The following is a 15,798-nucleotide window of genomic DNA, read 5'->3' as shown; positions in this document are numbered from 1 at the left end:
AATATTATTCGTTCCATGGTTGCACCAGAAGACGAAATTCCCTGCTAAAGTCAGCAGAAATGCTGTTAAGAAATAGACGAAGTGTATGATTTGAGGAACAAATCCTAGAAAGTAAGAGTTTACACGAAGGGCCTTTCACACATTTGACAGTCTGTGACGATGTATGTTTTGAATATATTTGTACCTCAAGTATGCTTGCAGAGCACATCCAGTTTGTAAATTTTGCTTAAGCTTCATGTGAGGATGGGAAGATAAGAAATACACAGTAAAATGTTTATTATCTGGAATCCTGTTATCATGAATGTCGGTTAACTGGAAGATTCTCTGACTTGCACAGAGTGGCTGGCTCTAATAGCCCACCCTGTGGAGACCTTCCTGCCATTGGTGCTTGAGCAGCCCTGAGACTCTCTGTAGCTGCTCAGTTGACAGCACAGATTCTCAGAAAATTGACTATTTGGAATGATAGGGAAGTATTTTTTCTGGGTAATCATCGTTTAACTGTAATCTTGTTCTGTCATTAATAAGTAGTCGTCTGGAAACTGACTTACCTTTCGTAGTAAGTAATTTTTCTCTTGTTTTGTTTGTTTTTTCCTCTCAGCTTTGTTGATTGTAAAGAATGTGGTCGGAAGATGCACCAGATCTGTGTATTACATTATGATGTTATTTGGCCATTAGGGTAAGTAGTTTTAGATGTCTTTTAGCCCTAAGTTCTTCATTGTATATGAACTGTTTGCTGTTAATTAACAAACAGTTAGCCTGCTTTGGGGTAAAAAGAGGCAAAGCACCTGCAAATGAACTGCAGTTTTGATGGTGGTGTTAATGCTTTTTAAACGTATTTAGCCAAAATTTGTAAGGAGTGACTTGTCCAGACAGGTGGCATTTCCTCTATTTGCATTACTATTTCTAATAATTGGATAATGGTCAAGGCAGATAACTGAGGGGGGGAAAATGCATGTACAATATTCTGCAGAATTACTTGGCCAACTCCTAAGTGCCTACTTTTTTTAAGATTGATGAACTTAAATTGTTCATACGTCATATAAAAGAGATGAGAAGGTAGATACAGGAACTTTTTTCTGACTACTAGTATTAGTACAAAGCAAAACAGTATTTTTAAGCAGTAGATTACATCAATGGTAGCATATTTTTACCAGATTTTCAGCAGTCTTTTTTTTCTTCCAGCTTTGTCTGTGACAATTGTCTAAAGAAAACTGGTAGAACACGTAAAGAGAACAAATTCAGTGCTAAGAGTAAGTTTATGGTCTCCTTAATATTAATATATTTTAGAAAGTAGGTCCTCAGTATATAATTTCTACAACCTTTTATGTTCTCCAGGCTAAAACCTGACACATTCAACATTGGGGTGCCTGAACGGTACTAGTGTGCGCCAACATTTTCATTTGTCTTGTAGACCTGCTCTTTCCAAGTTTCTAAATAAACAGTGACTCTATACATTTTTCTGAGGTACAAAGTAAAAGGAAACACGGTCATGACTGACTAAACTTAGACTGGCTTGTATATAGTCTTCAAATAGAAGTGAATGTCTCTTGCTGTATCAGCTATTGACAGACGCTGCAAATTTACTTGTAAGGTATCTGGATCATGGGCGTTTCCAAGGAGTCAAAGAAATTCATGGGGTGGTTATGAATATGTCAAGTTTCGAAGTCAGTTTGTTGGTACAGCATTTATACTTCACCATGCTGTCTGTTGGTCCTTTCTTTTTTCATAAGGGTGTTAAATAGCATGCAGTCCATGGAAGCAGCAATCTTAGATTGAGAAGACAGTGTGGTTATCCAGGTTGTGTATATTTTTGCATATAAAGTTAGTGTGTTGATAAATCAGACATACTAACTTTTGCTCTTTCCATTTAAGCATCCGACATTCATAAACTAGTTCTAGAAAAGGGCTGTGTGTAGGTACAAGAACTTTTTATCCACATAATTGGTGAAAAGCACAAAGTGAGAATTTCAACACTTTTCACTAGCTTAACTCTTCCTATCAAATGGTAGAACTCCCATTGGCTTGAATTTGATGACAGCTATTAGGTAGGTTCTGTGTACTTTTCAGAACTTTACCTTTAATGAAGAATATAGAATGGCGATCTTTAGTATTCTATTTTCTGAGCAGCGTTTTGAGGTACAGTTTTATTGGTGGCTAGTTTGTACAAAATCTTAAGGTTAAAAATAACGTGTTCTGATATCTGATTGTGGGTAAGGTATATTCCCCTTCACCATTTTCCAGAGATAACTGCAAAGGCTGTATTAAGAAAATGGTAGGTGCCTTACCTAGACATTTTTATACTTGGAAATGTTTGGTTTCTTTCAAGTTTATTCTTAATTCAGCATCCTGCTTGAAATACTTATATTGACAAGAGTATTTTCATTATCCTTTGGTTATGGATTATGAGGGGTGGTGGTTGTTGTTGTTTTTTTACTTATTAAAATTTTAGGATTCCCGGGTTGGTACCATGCTAGGGGCAGCTCTCATCCCTTGGGACTTCTTGCAAGTTTCTTTGTCCATCTGACAAATGTTAAGACTGACTGGAACAATGAGCCCAAGTTTGCATTCGTTTCCTACCACCTGTCATCATTTTTTCTGAGTTATGCTCATTCAGTCCTCCTTCTCTTCTTATCTTAGAATTTTGTAGATCTCCAGAACCATATAGAATGTTATATAGGCCTGGAAGTTCCTTGGCAGAGGACATTGAGTCTCCTAATCCAGTTCCCTCATGTTTTCTGTTAAAAATAAATAAATAACTGTTTTCTGAACATGTTTTCCATAGAACTTATTCTATGCATTAAGAAAATGCATATTTGAGTGCCCAAAGAACTGCATGTCTCTGCATGGTTAATTCTCAGAATGTACCAAAATTGAAAACATGAGCCCAAAAGCTTGATGCTGCTGGGGTTTTTTTTGTTAAGTAGTGTTTAACACTTCACACACTACTGTGTTTCATCTTTCACTCTTATTTTAAGCATCTGAATGAAAAAAAAAAAAAAATCAGAGGAGTGTAGAAGTTAAAAGGATCTATGCCTCTGTCAATTCCAAAATGAAATTCATCTCTCCACAAAGGAACTTGCAAGACTGTATCACTTAACATTGTCCCATGTTAAGAAGTTATAGAGAGGGTCTTTCACATAATGTGAAGAAATCCTGCATATCCTGTAGGATATATACAAAAGCTGTAATGATAAAATGGTTTCAGTTGGATATCTGATACAGTGTATACTAAAGCATTATTTAGAAGGGGGACAGAAAGAGTAAGATGGAACTGCTTTTATAAAAATATTTGAGAAGCAAATTGTAAAATTTTTGTTTAAAGGTTACATTAAATAATTTATTTTGACTTAAATTGTAAAAAAAGATTTAAATTAGCCAAAATAAATTATTTCCTTTGTTGCTTAAGATAGGTGAGGAACTTCAGTCTCGGCTAGCAGCTGGCAATATTAGTAATCTTTGTAGTTAGAAAGGACTAGAAAACAGACTACATACTAGAAAAAAGGCAAACTGTAAGGGCTCTTCCACATGTGCAGGTAAAGACATAATGAGATCTAATGAACAATTATGGGATTGCATGTTAGATCCCATTGTACCTTATCACCAGTGCAGGGGGGAGCCTGGGATCACAATCCTGAACTCCCTCTGCAATGGCCTCTGCAGCTGCAAGTTTCACAATGGGGGCAGCATTCTCTGCACTGCCTCTCCTGTGAGCCCCACAGCCAACATGGGCAGTGGGGCTTGCAACAGGGACAGCACCAAGAATGCTGCCCCCACTGCAAGCCTTTTGATGTGCAGAGCTTGCAGCAGCGGCAGTGTTCTCCCCACTACCCCTGCTGCAAGTCCCACAACCAGAGATGCCTGCCCTATTGCGAGCCTTGTATTCAACAAGTCTCATGGGGTGGCAGGCCAGTGTTCTCTCTGCAGCAAGCCCCACACCTGACAAGGCCCTCAGTTGATGGGGCTCCTAGCCACAGGGGAACACTTGGGTGCATGTTCAATTAATGGTATGATTAAAACAAGCTACAAAGTTATTCCACGTTTTTGGTGGAATAACTTTGTAGCTTATTGTTTGTTTTATCATGCCAATAATTGGTTGAACATGTAGCTGGGTCACAACTTGAAGCAATTACCTGGTTAATCAAATCTTAAGTCAGGGTTAGGCAAAATACAGCCTGTGCACTGGATCCACCCTGCCCAACGATTCTATCCTGCCCGTGGCTGCTCCTCTGAAGGAGCATTGTATCCGGTCCATGGCTGCCCTGGTGCCTCTCATCCTTTTCTGTTCCCCATGCCAGCCAGCTGCAGCAGCCCCCGCTGGGAAGAGTCTGGTGCCAGGACCCAGCTCCTAGTGGCAGCCCGCCCTCGCCCCATGCACAGATCTGGGGACACATGCCCCCCATGCCCTCCTGGGGTGCACACAGGAGCTGCCCCCTGACCCCACCCCCCCCAGCCCAGATATGCTGCTTGCCACTCTGTCCTGCACCTGCCCCATCCCAGCTGTGCAGCACCTGTCCCTGCCCCACCCATGTCCCTTCCCTTCCCCCACCGTCGGGCTTCGCTTCTCACCCCATGCATGCTGCAGCTACGTACATACATGGGGCATTTATCAGCCACAGTCGGCCACCTCAGGCAAAAAAAGCCGATAGTGGGCAGCGCCTGCCTCTGCCCCACTCCCTGCCTCACTGTGGGGGCCTTGATCTGCCCCTTCCCTCCCCCAACCCCTTTCCCCATGCCAGACTTACCAGCCCGATACTGGTCTCCAAGCTGCCTGGCTGCATATCTGAATTGGATTGGTATCAGCCAATATGGCTCCTTAAGAACTGGCCATCAGTATCAGCCCAAATAATCTCTATCGGTGCATCTCTAATAATTATACTGTCTGCATCTGTTCATTTGGACTTTTACTTAGTTTGTAATACTTCATGTGCGATAGCACATAATGATGGAATTATGTTGAAGGCTTTGGGTATTACTTAGTGGAGCTAGCAATGCAGAAGTAAATATAAGGACAACAAATAATTTGTAAAATTAGCTAAAGATATGCTTCTTTGTTAAACTGAATTAATAGAACTGATTTGTCTTTTTTTTTTCTATTTTCTTTGAGAGAAGTTGACACAATTAAATACTGCTTTTAAAAGGAATTTTAAGTACTGACTCAAATCCAGCCCACTTCAATATGATGTATGGGTGTTTCACATTTTCATTCAGTGTACTATCAGTGGCAGTGGAAATGTAACAGTTTTTCCTCCAAGAATCTCTGAAGTCAGATTGGTTCACACATAATGAAGTTCTAAAGCATCTTTTGCTGGTGATGTCATAACTACAGAATTCTAGTAGATTGTGGCAGAACACTATATTAAGGTGTAAAGGTTGAGGCCTGTACTTGGGAGCTTTTATCTGCTATTTTCTTTCAAATATGTATGTTCACTAGGGCATGGAATATGTCTGTCTTTTAAACTGTAAAACTCTCAATACAGTGTTGACATTTCATGTAATCATAGAGAAGTAGGGCTGGAATGGACCTCCAGAGATTAGCTTGTCCAACTCCCTGCCTGAGGCAGGATCATCCCTGTCCAAACTATCCTATACAATCTTTAACCTAATGTAACACAGACATAACACCCTAACCTGTCGCAGGTAAAGCAGAGGAACAATGACATCGAGAGTCTTGCTATAAAACATTGACAATATATGTGCATGAGATCCTATGTCAGGAGTGGGCAAAATATGGCCTGCAGGTCAGATCTAGTCCACCAGGCACTTTCATCCAGCCCACGGGCACCCACAAACTAATTGTACCCCACCCAGCCCTTCTGCCCATGAGGGCAGGAGTGAGGCAGCCACATACATATACATATACCCTATTGCACCTCACTCCCACTCTCGTGCACAGAAAGGCCCGGCCCTGCCAGCATGCAGTTTCCGGGTGGGGCTGCTGCTCAGCTTTCCTGGCATTCCACTCTGGGCAACAGGTAGGGAAGCGGTAGGGGCATGGTGGGAGCTGTAGCTAGGTGGGAGCATGGGGCTGGGACGGGGCTGGAGGCAACACAGAGCCTGCGCCCAGGGGGGCAGCAGGAGTGTAGTGCTCAGGTGGGCGTAGGTGTGAGGGAGGATGGGGGAGAGTGGGAACCCCCTACACATTCTCCCCCCCTCACATGCTGCACAACCCCCAACACTGGAGGCAGCAGCAGCAGGCAGGGATGCTTGGGGTGCTCATGCCCAGTGCAGGTGCTGCCACTGGCAGCGTGGTGCTCCAGCCAGCACTGCACATGGGGGCAAGGAATACCTAGAATGGCCCACCTCTGTTGTGCAGGGCTTCCCACAGCACATGTGCAGCTTCCATACTTGCATGCCACCAGGGGAGGCCCTGCATGATAGAGCCAGCTGCTTTCCCCGTTCCCTGCCATGGAGTCCAGGACTCCGAAGGGAGCAGAGGCTGGGACTCCCCTCCATTTCCAGCTGAGTCCTGGGACCTGCACAGCAGGGAGTGGGGAAGGTAGCCAGTGCCATGGCTTAGGGCTTCCCCTGATCGCGCACCAGCGTGGGAGCTGCACGTGCCACAGGGAGCCACACACAATGGAGGCAGGCCAGCCTGGCTACATTTTTCACCCTGATGAGCAGCAATGGCTGGGGCCACATGCTGCAAGGGAGCAGCACCAGGCACCAGTGCCCTGACTGCCCCACTTGCTCCTGCTGCTGCCTCCAGTCAGGGGCTGTGCACCATAGAAGGAGAGGTCTGCACACCCCACACACCCACGCCATGCTCCCCCAAACCCCCCACATAAATACACCCCACCATACACACCTCCCACACGCACAATATACAAAAGTAAGACTTTATTTTTTACCTACTATATATTACGCAAACAAATTATGACAAAAATGTTTTCTGTGATACAATTAAAATCTGCTATAGTACAGTGGTCACCATCCCAGAGCCTCTTGAAGTCGATCCTGGGCTGCGGAGGATAAGCATGCGTGTGCTTGCGCACCCCCCCCTCCCCCCCCCCCAGCCCAGCAGGTCAGTCAGTGGGGGAGGGAAGGAGCAGAGGCCTAACGGGGCACATGCAGTGGGGCTCGGGTCACAGAGCCCAGTCTGCTACATACCTGTGGGGGGGGGGGGGGGGGGTGCAAGTGCAATGTTTGGCACAAGTGCCTTCCCCAAACATGGGGCAGCGCCAGAAGCTGCAACAGCTCTGAGGTAGGGAGTGGGACCCTACAGGGGTGGGGCAGAGGACAGACCCATAAGTGGCTCATCTAGGAGGTGTGGGGGAGGGTGTGTGCCCCTGGATCTGTACATGGGGCGGGGCAGGGTAGGTTGGGGCCATAGCAGCACCGGGCTCTTCCCAGCTGGGATGTGTTCAGGCTGGGCAGCTGCAGCGCTGGGAGCAGAGCCAGCCCCCTCCATGGCCCGACTCCCAGCACCGCAGCTGCCCAGTCTGAGCGCAGCTTGACTGGGAATAGCCCAACACCAACCCAGCCCCAACCCACAGCCCACCCTGCTGAGGCGCTCCCCTGTGCCATCCCAGGCTACATGCCCCACCTTGGCTGTGCAAGTCTTGCCCCTCCCTCACTGCCATTTGGGATAGCCAGGGGGGGGGGGCAGATTGACACCCCAGTGGTGAGGGAGAGAGTGGAGCTAGGGTTGGGGCCTCAATCTGCCCCACTTCCCCCCCCCCCCCCATGGCCCTTTCCCCTCCCCACAGACTTACCTGCTTTGGGTGGGTAGAACTTCGGTTCCTTTTAAATTCCAAAAGTGATCTCTGACTAAAAAGGTTGGAGACCACTGCTATAGTAAGTGTTTGACTTTTAGTGTATGATTTGGGGTGTTTTTTCTGGTTCCAAGATGCCAATTCTCCCCTCCCAAAAGGAGTATTTCCGGGGGGCAAGAGGAGGGACTTCCGGTGGCAAAGGTCGGGGGTTATGGGGTGGGACTTCCAGTCCCGAGATGGCAACCAGGGGGTGGGGCTATCCTTATGGCCCCTTACAGCTGCCAAAAACTCATTAAGCAGCCCTCCAATCAAAATAATTACCCACACCTGTCCTAGGTAGAGGATCACCCCCCACACCCCCCCCCCCCCCCCCCCCGCTACAAAGGAAGGCAAAACCACCCATAGTCCATACTAATCTGACCACAGGGTAAAATTCTTTCCTGACCCTAAATATGGCAGTCTGTCTGACCGTGAGTGGAGGGGGTAATGCCCTCTAGCCAGGAACCTCCCACTTCGCTCCCAGCAGGAGCATTGGCATACCCCAGTCAAAGTCTCCAGCCTTGGCTGGAGCCAACACCCAGTGCGTCTGAGGAAAGCTTAAGCACCCTGACATGTAACAGAAAGGTGGGGGAGTGGGGAGAGGCAGGGGCAACCATCAAAACCCAGAAGCATGGGAAATACCCATAGTGCCTAGACCATCCCCCACCAGCAGCTGTCCAGCCTCTTCTTGAACATCTCTAGTGATGGAGAGTCTACAACCTCCCTATGTAGTCTATTCTGGTACTCCCCAAACTTTTTTATACTGTGGACCAGGATGGGAGTGAGATGGGGCACACGGAGCCAGCTTCCTCCCTCTGGGGGCTGCTTTGCCACGCAGCTTTAACCTCACCTGTGACTGCTGGCTGTGGAAGCCACTCACCTGGACTGACAGACGGGTCCAAGGAGGGAGCTTCTGCTGTGACGTGACAGCTAACCCTTCACAGCTTGGTACCAATTTGCAGCCCAGTGGTTGGGGACCTCTGGTCTATTCCACTACCTCACTGTTCTCACAGTGAAGAAGTTCTTCCAGATATCCCATTTAAATTTACTGTGCTGCAACTTCAGGTCACCAGTCCACATGGTTCTCTCTGCAGCAAGAAAAAAAAAGTGATTTCCCTCTTCTTCCCTCATCAAGAAAAGGATGTGAAGTCCAAGTGTTTGAAGACTGTTATCATGTTCTCTTAGGTTCCTTTTCTGCAAGCTGGACATGCTTAGCTCCTTCAGCGTCTTCTCATATGACTTGCTTTCCAAGCCCTTATCATGTTTTTTTGTCTACCTCCTGGACCCTCTCTAAATTCTCCATGTCCTTGTAAAAATTTGGAGCCCAGAACTGTGCACACTATTCCAGGTGAGCCTAACCCAGGGGCAGGCAATTCTTTCAGCTGGAGTGCCACTTACTGAGTTTTGGCAAGCTGTCGAGGGCTGCAAGGGTCACCCCACCCATGACAGGTGCTCTGCCCCCTGGTTGCCATCTTGGGACCAGAAGTCCCACCCCCTAAAACCCCACTGACCTTTGTCAGCAGAAGTCCCTCCCCTTGCCCCCCAGAAGTACTCCTTTCAGCATCTTCATCAGCGACTTGGACAAGGGGGTTGAAAGCACATTGTCCAAGTTTGCTGATGACACTAAGATGTGGGGTGAGGTGGGCACACTTGAAGGAAGAGAGAGGCTGCAAATAGACTACAAGAGTGGGCAGATGAGAATAGGATGGGGTTCAACGTAGATAAATGCAGGGTGCTGCACCTTAGGAGAAGGAATCCACAGCATATATACAGGCTGGGGAGTTCCCCTCTTGAAAGCACAGAGGCAGAAAGGGATCTTGGAGTCATTATTGACTGCAAGATGAACTTGAGCCGCCAATGCTAGACCGCAGCCAGCAAGGCCAGCCATAACTTGTCATGCATCCAAAGATGCATCCCAAGCCGGTCCAGAGAAATGATACTCCCCCTCTATGTGACGTTGGTCAGGCCACAATTGGAGTACTGCATCCAGTACTGGGCGCCGCACTTTAAAAAGGATGTGGCCAGCCTGGAGAGAGTTCAGAGGAGAGCCACCCATTTGGGGAAAGGGCAGCAAGGCAGGCCCTATGAGGAGAGACTGAGGGACCTGAATGTGTTCAGCCTCAGCAAGAGGAGGCTGAGGGGGGACCTGGTGGCTACCTACAAACTCATCGGGAGATAATCAGCAAATAGGAAGAGCCCTTTTCTCCCTAGCACCACCTGGAGTGACAAGGAACAATGGTCATAAGCTAATGGAGAATAGGTTTAGGTTAGAGATCAGGAGGAAATATTTTATAGCTAGGGTGGCCAGAATCTGGAACCAACTTCCCAGGGAAGTGGTCCTCTCCCCTACCTTAGGTAAATTCAAAAAGAGGTTAGATGATCATCTGTCTGGGGTCTTGTGAACCCAGCATTCATTCCTGCCTATGGCAGGGGGTCAGGCTAGATGATCTGTTCAGGTCCCTCCTGACCCTAGCTACTATGAAACTACTATGAAACAATGGAACCAGAAAAATACCAAATTATATTCTGAAAATCAAGCATCTACTACACCATTCATTAATTTGATTTTTTTTAAATATTTTGTCCTGATTTACATGCGTTTGTGTAGTGTACATAGAGGTGATTGTACAATAGCTTAAAACGAAGTCTTACTCTTGCATATTGTGGGGGGTATGGGTGGGTAGATATAGGTTTGTTGCGGGGGCTGTGGGTGTGTGTGGGTGCGCTTGTGGGAGCATAGATGTGTAGGGAGTATGGGTGTGTGTGGGGGGGAGGCATGTGGAGGTGTGGGTGGGTATGGAGTTTGTTGGGGGAGGGTTAGCCAGGGAAGGTTGTGGAATGTCTGGAGGAGGAGGGTTTGCCCACAGCCCCCCTGTGGTAGCCAGAGCCCTCACCAACACTCCTCCAAGCCCGAGCTCCATGCTCCTGGCCCCATGCTCCTACTCGCCACCACTTCACCAACCACTGTTGCCGGTCTCCTGCTGCCTCTGCCTCCACCTCCTCCCCTGCTCACCAGTCCATGTCCCAGCTACACAGCAGAGACTGAAGGATGCAACAGGAACTGGATCCGCCCAGCCCACACTGCATGATGCCAGCTGAGAATTGTGGGGGCCAGGCCAGCTCCTGCTGAGTCCTGCAGCCTGACACTGCAGCCAGGAACCACATGGTGCCGGAGAGGCAAGCAGTGGGGTAGAGAGGAACAGCGGCAGCAGGCAGGAAAGTGGGGAAATGATGACAGCAGGTGGAGGCAAGTGGCAGTGAGTGGGCACGCTGAGGGCAGCAACAGCTAGGCAGGAGCATGGGACCTGAACCTGTGCACTGGGGCCAGAGTGGGGCAGCAGGAGCACAGGGCCCAGACTGGCAGGGGCTCTATAGAGCAGGGCCAGGCCGCACCAGCAGGGAAAGGGAGAAGCTGGCCCAGCTCCATAGAGCCCCTGCCAGCCCACACCCCGTGCTCCTGCCACCCCACTCTGGCCCCTGTCAAGGCAGGCCCCACCCTTCTGCCCAGCTGTCGCTGCGTTCCACACGCCTGCTCGCTACCACATAACTCCCACCTGCCTGCTGCCACCATTTCCCCACTTTCCTGCATGCCTCCTCCACGCTCCCCACCCACCGCTTCGGCACCACCTAGTTCCTGGCTGCAGCACCAGCACCACAGGATTTAGCAGGACCTGGCCTGGCCCTGAGGATGGGGATGATCACCCAAAGTCTTCCCCCCCTTCCTTCTTATCTGAATTTCCTCTCCGGTGGAGGGAGGCGGGAATGGCCCCAGGTGGTAGGCCTGGGGGCAGGTCCCGGTGGGCCTTGCAGCTGCTAGGCACTGCCACCGGCCCCCCCTGGGTTCTACTGCCCTTGGTGCTTTGTCATCTTTGACAGGTAGCCGGGACAGATAAATATTTATCTTCTAAATTTTTTAGAAACCCTACATGCCAATGGAATGGCCTGATGGGCCGGATGCAGCCCGCAGGCCATATCTTGCCCACCCCTGGCCTAACCAGTGCCCAGTAGAAAGGCAGTATCACAAGGACAGGCAATTATTTTGGAGGAGGGCTGCTTACTGAGTTTTGACAAGCTGTCTAGGGCCACGTAGGTAGCCCTGCCCCTTGACAGATGCCCGCCTCTGGGTGCCATCTTGTGATTACAGGTTCCTGCCTCCTAACCCCCTGACCTTTGCCACTAGACATCCCTCCCCTTGCCCCTGGAAGTTCTCCTTTCAGCAAAGAGGTTTGCCATCTTGGAACCAGAAAAATACCAAATTGTATTCTAAAAAGTGAACATCTAAAACTTTCATTAATTTGATTTCATAAAATATTTTTGTCCTAGTTTACATGCGTTTGTTTAGTGTATATAGAGGTGATTGTATATAATAACTTAAAATGAAGTCATACTCTTGTGTGCTGTGGTGGGGTGGGTATAGGTTTGGGGGGGGGGGGGTGTGAGGCTCCACCTGCGTCCTACTGCCCCTGCCTCCTGTTATCTTTGACAGGCAGCCAGGAGCAGATAAATATTAATTTTTCTAAATTTTTTAGGGGCCCCATGGGCCAGATAGAATGGCCTGGTTGGCCAGATCAAGCCCACAGGCTGTATTTTGCCCACCCCTGCACTATCACCTCCTGTGTTTTATATCTAATGCTTCTATTTATGCATCCCAAAATTGCACTCACCATTTGTGGAGCTGTATCACACTACATACTCTTATTGAGTCTGTGACCTACCAAGACTCCCAAATCCTTTTCATAGTGCTGTCATCCAGCCAGGTATTACCCATTTTGTATTTGTGCTTCTGATTAGTCTTTCCAAGGTTTAGAAAATTGTGTGTGTCTGCTACGTACTTCATTCTGCTATTAGCTTTGGCCCAGCTCTCCAGCCTGTTGAGATTCTTCTGAATCCTGTAACGTGTTTACAATCCTTCCCAGTTTTGTGTTGTCTGCAGACTTGCTCCAGAAGCTTTCTATGCCAGCATCCAAATCATTAATAAACACATCGAACAGCACCAGGTCCAGGACACTTGAAACCTCCTGCCATTCTGACATGGACCGATTTAATAATTACCCTTTGCTTGTGGCTATTGAGCAGTTATCTGTCCACCTAATAGTAGTTCTGTCTAGCCCACATTTCTCTAATTTGTTTCTAAAAAGGTTGTGTGGGACCTTACCAAAAGCCATGCTGAAATCCAGATATGCTATATCCACAGCATTCCCTTCATCTATCCAAGTAGCTACAAGTTTGTTTGCTACGATTTGTTTTTCATACATCTATGCTGGCTGCTTACAATCCGCCCTTCCTACTCCATATGCTTGCAAGTGGACTTCCTTAGGATGTGTTCTAATAACATCCCAAGTATTGAGGTGAGGCTAACTATTCTGTAGTTCCTCAGGTTCACCTTTTTGCCTTTTTTTTTAAAAAGGGTCACTATATTGTCCATTTTCCAGTCCTCTAGTACCTGGCCTGTCTCCCATGACTTCATAAAGATCACTACTAAGGGCCCCAAGATCTCCTCTCCCAGTTCCTTCAGGACCTTGGGATGAAGTTCGTCCAGCCCTGCTGGCTTGAATTCATTCAGAACTATCAAAAACTCTCTGGCCATTTCTTTTTTTTATTTTATCCCTCAGCTTGCCACCCTTCCTTATCCAGATACTCCTGATTAGGTGTCTGGTTGCAGCTTCATTATTATTATTTTTTTTTTTTTTTGAAGACTGAGGCAAAGTAGTTGTTGAGTAGATCTGCTGCCTTTGCATCTGTTAGGCATTCCCCCTGGCTTGTTAACAGTGGATCCACAGCTTCCCTGGTCCTTCTTTTCTGGCTAATATACTTATAGAACCTCTTCTTGTTGTCCTTAGCTTCCTTTGCCAGGTACAGATCATTCTTTTATCTTTGTCATCCTCATTTTGTCCTGTAGGTTATTCCTGTTTCCTGGTACACTTCTTTGTTCTGCTCATTTTTTCCATTGCTTGTATGCTTTCCTTTTGTATTTGAGGCATTGTAAAAGTTCCTTGTGCAGCCACGTAGGTCTCTTGCCATTCATCTCATGTTTGCATCATGTGGGGACAAGTTTCGCTGGGCTTCCAGTACTGTGTCCTTGAGAAACACCTAGTGTTCCTGGGCATCCTTATCCTTCAGTCCATCTTCCCATGGCACCTTACCTATTAACTGTTTGATTTAGAGTCCAATACATGTATAGGTTTGAAATCCATCTTTTTGAAATCTAGCATCCTAATTTTGCTGGCCTCATGCTTTTCCAGTCTCAGAATCTGAAATCATCATGATCACTTCCTCCCAAGTTACCTATCATCTTTACATCCTCCACCAGTTCTTTCCTGTTGGTCAGGACAAGATCCAAGATAGATGACCCCTAAGTTGTATCCTCCACCTTCTGGAACAGAAAGTTGTCCTCCATACAGTTTAGGAACTGGCTTGATATTTTATTTCCTGCTGCATTGTTCTTCCAGCGGACGTCCAGAAAATTGAAGTCTCCCGTCAGTACCATCTCACACGCAGCTTTTGGATAGATTTGCCACCTGCTTGAAGAGTCCATCCAACCCCTCTTCCTGATTTGATGGCCTATTATTAGGGACCTGCTCAAATTGTGATTTTGCAGAAATCTGGCAAGCTCCGCAAAATTCATGAGAGAAAAACAAAAATTAAAAAAATGCTAGCTCCCTAGTGGGAGCCAGTAGTCCTCCCCATGCAGCCTGGCATGAAGGGGGCTGCTGGCACAAAGGTGAGCAGGCAAGATGGCTTCCACTCTGTCCCTCACCACTGACTGACTGAGAGGACTGCCTCTTGTGTGGCCCCGTCCCTCCAATCAGCTGTGAGGGGCACAACTGCATGAAGGATGGCCCTCAGCCAGTCAGCAGGGGAGAGGAGGAGGTTCATATGATGGATAGCCCTCTCCACCAATCAGTAGTGGGGGTGGGGCCACTGGTGCCCCTCAACCAATCAGAGGCATGGGAGGGGGGCGGGGAGTACACCACAATAAACCCATGAAAATGGCGGCCAGACCTGCAGTCTGCCTACAAAATCAGCTAGATGCCTCTGAGTTTCATAAACTCCTACCTATAATAAATCCCCACCATTATACTGGTGCAGCATCTTTTGCCTTTCATCTTCACCCAAATGCATTATGCTTTGCTGTCATCTTCCTCTTGAACCATGGAACAAGTGTATGTGTGTTTAACATATAAGGTAACACTACTATGTTTTCTCTAAGGTAACTCCACCCTGTCCTTCCAAAACTGAGTATAAGCCTCAATATTGATATTCCAGTCAAAAGAGCTGTCCCACCAGGTCTGTGTGATGCCAATAGTCATCTTAACAGGCTGCAGTTTCCAGCTTATCTTGTTTATTCCCCATACTTCTCACATTTGTATACATTTATTGGGCACATTTTGCAATTTGACCTTCTCTTTTGCACCACTTGTTGCAGTCCTGTAGCTCTCTGGCCCTTTCCTAGAGTTAAGTTGCTTCTTTGAGTCCTTTCCCCTGTGGACTACATGCTCTGCAGATGGAGGGGTTTGTTCATCCTTCCCTGTGGAACCTAGTTTTAAAGCCCTCCTTACTAGGTTGGCACACAACAGTCAAAGATGCTCTTTTTTGTTTTTGTCAGATGGATCTTAACTCTTGATAGTTAGTAGTCGTCCTCCCAAGAACATACTCCTGTTGTTGAAGAAGCCAAAATCTTCATATCAACGTTACCATCTCAGCCACATGTTCACTTCCAGGATACAGTGTTCTCTGCCTGAACCCTTGCCTTCCACAGGAAGAATTTGATGAGAACACCACTTGTGCTCCAAGCTCCTTAAGCCTCCTGCCAAGTATCTCAGTCACCTTTCACCTGCTTAGTGTCATTCCTGGCAATATCATTGATGCCTATGTGGACAAGCAGGAAGGGGTAGTGGTCTGAAGGATGGATGAGCTTTGTCACTCTCTCGGTGACATCCTGAATTCTTGCTGCAAGCAGGCAGCACACCTCCCAAGCCCCCAAATCTAGACAACAAATTGGTGCCTCTGTTATCCAAAGAAGGAAGTCACCAATGACCACCACTCT

At 47.4% G+C, this 15,798-nt stretch overlaps 1 protein-coding gene across 5 annotated transcripts in view; it reads left to right on the top strand.

Annotated features, from left to right (window-relative positions):
• The window catches only part of CREBBP (CREB binding protein), a 181,723-nt gene that overhangs the window by 138,349 nt on the left and 27,576 nt on the right, over positions 1 to 15,798 (top strand). For all 5 annotated transcript variants that reach the window (XM_059716341.1, XM_006264798.4, XM_059716338.1 and 2 more), the window contains exons 22-23: positions 599 to 676; positions 1,183 to 1,250. In XM_059716341.1, the coding sequence (XP_059572324.1) occupies positions 599 to 676; positions 1,183 to 1,250 (146 nt within the window). The remainder of the gene's footprint in view (positions 1 to 598; positions 677 to 1,182; positions 1,251 to 15,798) is intronic.

The sequence above is a fragment of the Alligator mississippiensis genome, chromosome 13 (genome assembly GCF_030867095.1).
Source record: "Alligator mississippiensis isolate rAllMis1 chromosome 13, rAllMis1, whole genome shotgun sequence".
NCBI lineage: Eukaryota > Metazoa > Chordata > Crocodylia > Alligatoridae > Alligator > Alligator mississippiensis.
Note: the sequence above shows the minus strand (reverse complement) of the source record. Positions and strands in the feature narration are given on the sequence as shown.